This window comes from Malaya genurostris, chromosome 2, assembly GCF_030247185.1.
Source record: "Malaya genurostris strain Urasoe2022 chromosome 2, Malgen_1.1, whole genome shotgun sequence".
Taxonomy (NCBI): Eukaryota; Metazoa; Arthropoda; class Insecta; order Diptera; family Culicidae; genus Malaya; species Malaya genurostris.
In genome coordinates, this window is record NC_080571.1 from 255,753,917 (window position 1) to 255,756,799 (window position 2,883).

Genomic DNA, 2,883 nt, shown 5'->3' on the forward strand with positions numbered 1-2,883 from the left:
CACGTTCATTATTAATGATGAGTGTTTGTAACTACTCCAGCACGCGGCTTGTAACCAGAATAACTTTCCCTCAGCAATAGAAGATATTAGCAATATTTTTTATCTTCGTTTAACTGAAAACAAATTTGATTTGCATTGAAACGTTAAGGTTAATGAAACAATAATTTCTATCTACACTTTGTCATTTCCAGAATTTTTTCACGTATAGTTCTGAAGAGAATTTTTACTTCATGGTTGTCAAATTTTCTCATCTAATACAACTGACGATATTCAGCACTTCCACAAAAAATAATAATACGAAGAAATAATGTTGGTAATGATGGAAAATCCAGGATTCCATCATTACTCGTGTCATTACTGAACTCGTAGACCTTACACGATCATTAAAGGTGTCATTACTTTTTAGTAATGACACTTTTAATGATCGTGTAAGGGCCGCTTATAGTTCTTTGTATTGCTAAGATTGAGAATTTCATAGAATTCAAATTTCCGAACAAAATTGTAGAACATCAAGCACCCCGAATTTAATTTGGTGTTAACTGCTAGTTTTAATTGTAGTCTTAGGCCTAAATGTATCTGTTGGATCATTGTAATCTGTTGATACAAGCGATGAGGAGGTTTTATGCCTGCTGAAGTGAGAGATTGCTAAATTTCATCTCCACCGGGCTTTTCCCTGCTCCAAATAAATAAATAAGTAGACGTAAAGTTATTTTTACCTTAGACTAAAATTGTACAATGTCTTTACTGATCAAGTTCCGAACGTAATCATGTTTACGCAACTGGTCTTTTTCAGTTAGTAGTGATTTTGGGGTTTGGTTTATTGAATTGTACTTAGTTTTCACAGTTAAAAGTGCGATACTGTATTTATTAATACAGCGAACGTGACCAATCATATCTAAATACCATTACGTTGAATTCGTTACAATCGTATGGTTTTACTTCCTCAGCGGCACTTACTGAAGCAAAAAACTGGAATTTGGAATAGAATAATAGAAGAAATCGGACTTCGACACGGAAGGAGTGGTTTGTTATTTTAGCATAAAACACAATCATTTTTCATAAATTGGTGTATTGGAATAATTTTGCAAACAATTATAAATAAACAAGTATATGAGGAAAAATAGTCAAAAATGAAACTGACAATCGACGAAAGAAAGTAACAAATTTCATTTAGAGTACAGATTTCGTTTTTTTACTTTGCTAGTATATGCGGTGTGCTAAACTGAGCTCTGTTTGTCACATACATTAACTACCCTGCTACACTTAAAAGCAGAGCCACTCGTTGAAGTAGTTTTTTTTGTATATTCCTACGTTCCATCATTCAGTTGTAATAAGCATTGCCCTAATTCAAAATGTATTACTACTGGAACCTGTTAAACTAGATCCAGACGATGAGGACGAAGCAGCATAGCTTTGTTGCTGCTGAATCAGCTGCTGCCGTTCTCTGTCTTTTTTTGCTAGCCTTTCCTTCGCTTCGGCTAAATATTTCATGATTTCACGTTTCGTGATTTCGGCAGCCTCGTCGCTCATGCGACTCAATACCAACTCGAGGTCATCGAAAAACTCTGCATTCTCCGATCGGAACTTGATGTCTTGTGTTAGTTTATCTGATATCATTGCCAATCGGTTGTAAAATATCATTTTGACTGCGCCACGCGTACGAGGTCGGGACCGAATGTCTTTGATTATTGAGTTGATTGAACCATCTTCTTCGTCTGCGTCGTTCTCTAAAGATTTAAATAACGATAGACTTGCAGTTTAGTTACTAGCACATCGCTTACCATTGTTCGTGTCCTCTGGAGTATCGTCAATGGTTTCGTTGGGTTCCCGTAGGCAATAGATCAACTCGTCATTTTCGTCATTGGCAGCGCAAAGATGGTCCATCAAGGTACGAATGCGTGCCAGACGAACTGTAGTTTCCCAAATTTGAAACGTATTAGTTGAGATATTGTTAATACGCTCCCCTGTTCGGAACCGCTGCTGTTCCATCCTGTGCATTACGAATATTTTTATATGATTAATTTACGATCAATTTCGAATTACCTTCAGACTTTCCTACTGAACACCAAACAAAAACGATAAGAGCTAAGCTCAAGAAAAGGGCACAGTCAGGTGAAATGTTCACCTATTTACAGTAAAGAAAAATGTTCTAATGCAGCGCAGTTTGTTATTATCACAGTTTAAACTAAAACGATGTTAAAATTAATTACGCTAAATGCAATTATAATTAGTATATATTGGAATTTCTGAGATCAATGATGTTCATAAATCTCAGAAACCAAAAAGTAAACAGTTTATCAAAACGATAAACGCAATACCTATCGTGACACATATCTGACATTTTGAAAAATATCGTTTTTACAGAAGGATTAAATCTGCCACATGGTGTCAAAGGAGATTCATAGAGAACAGACATAAACTAAGAAGGTTTTGGATGTGAAAATATAGGTTACATGAGCTAGAAATTAAATAATAAAATAAACTGATCGCTAGAAGGTAATGTTATCGACGTTTAATATAATAAGTCTAAATTGTGGATGTGAAAATGTAGGTTACATGAACTAGAACGTAACGTTATCGACGTTTAATATTATAAGTCTAAAAATAAAAAAATATTTGTTTAATTTTTTGGCTTGTACGCAATTGTTTATTTTCGCTGAATATCGGCAAAATAATTGCCGAGATTTGCACCGCCAAGTACTAGGTAATAATATCTGCACAAAACTCGGAATTGCTGAGTCTAGGTAACCTCAAATTTGACAAATGTCAGTTATTAACGAAATCATCAGCAAAAAGTTTGCTGTCTGCTCGGCATAATCTTAACGGAGCCTTCGGCAATTGAAAGTGAACAAAGAATTCGTTTTTCATTGCAAACATTCGATT

At 34.9% G+C, this 2,883-nt stretch overlaps 1 protein-coding gene across 1 annotated transcript; it reads right to left on the reverse strand.

Annotated features, from left to right (window-relative positions):
• Positions 1–1,051: 1,051 nt before the first annotated feature.
• On the reverse strand, positions 1,052–2,288 carry LOC131429585 (uncharacterized). The gene is made up of 3 exons (XM_058593803.1): positions 2,044–2,288; positions 1,782–1,990; positions 1,052–1,727 (listed from the first exon to the last, which is right to left on the reverse strand). Exons 2-3 carry the CDS (start codon positions 1,987–1,989, stop codon positions 1,348–1,350), a joined length of 588 nt encoding a protein of 195 aa, XP_058449786.1. The 5' UTR covers position 1,990; positions 2,044–2,288; the 3' UTR covers positions 1,052–1,347.
• Between the last annotated feature and the right edge of the window lie 595 nt (positions 2,289–2,883).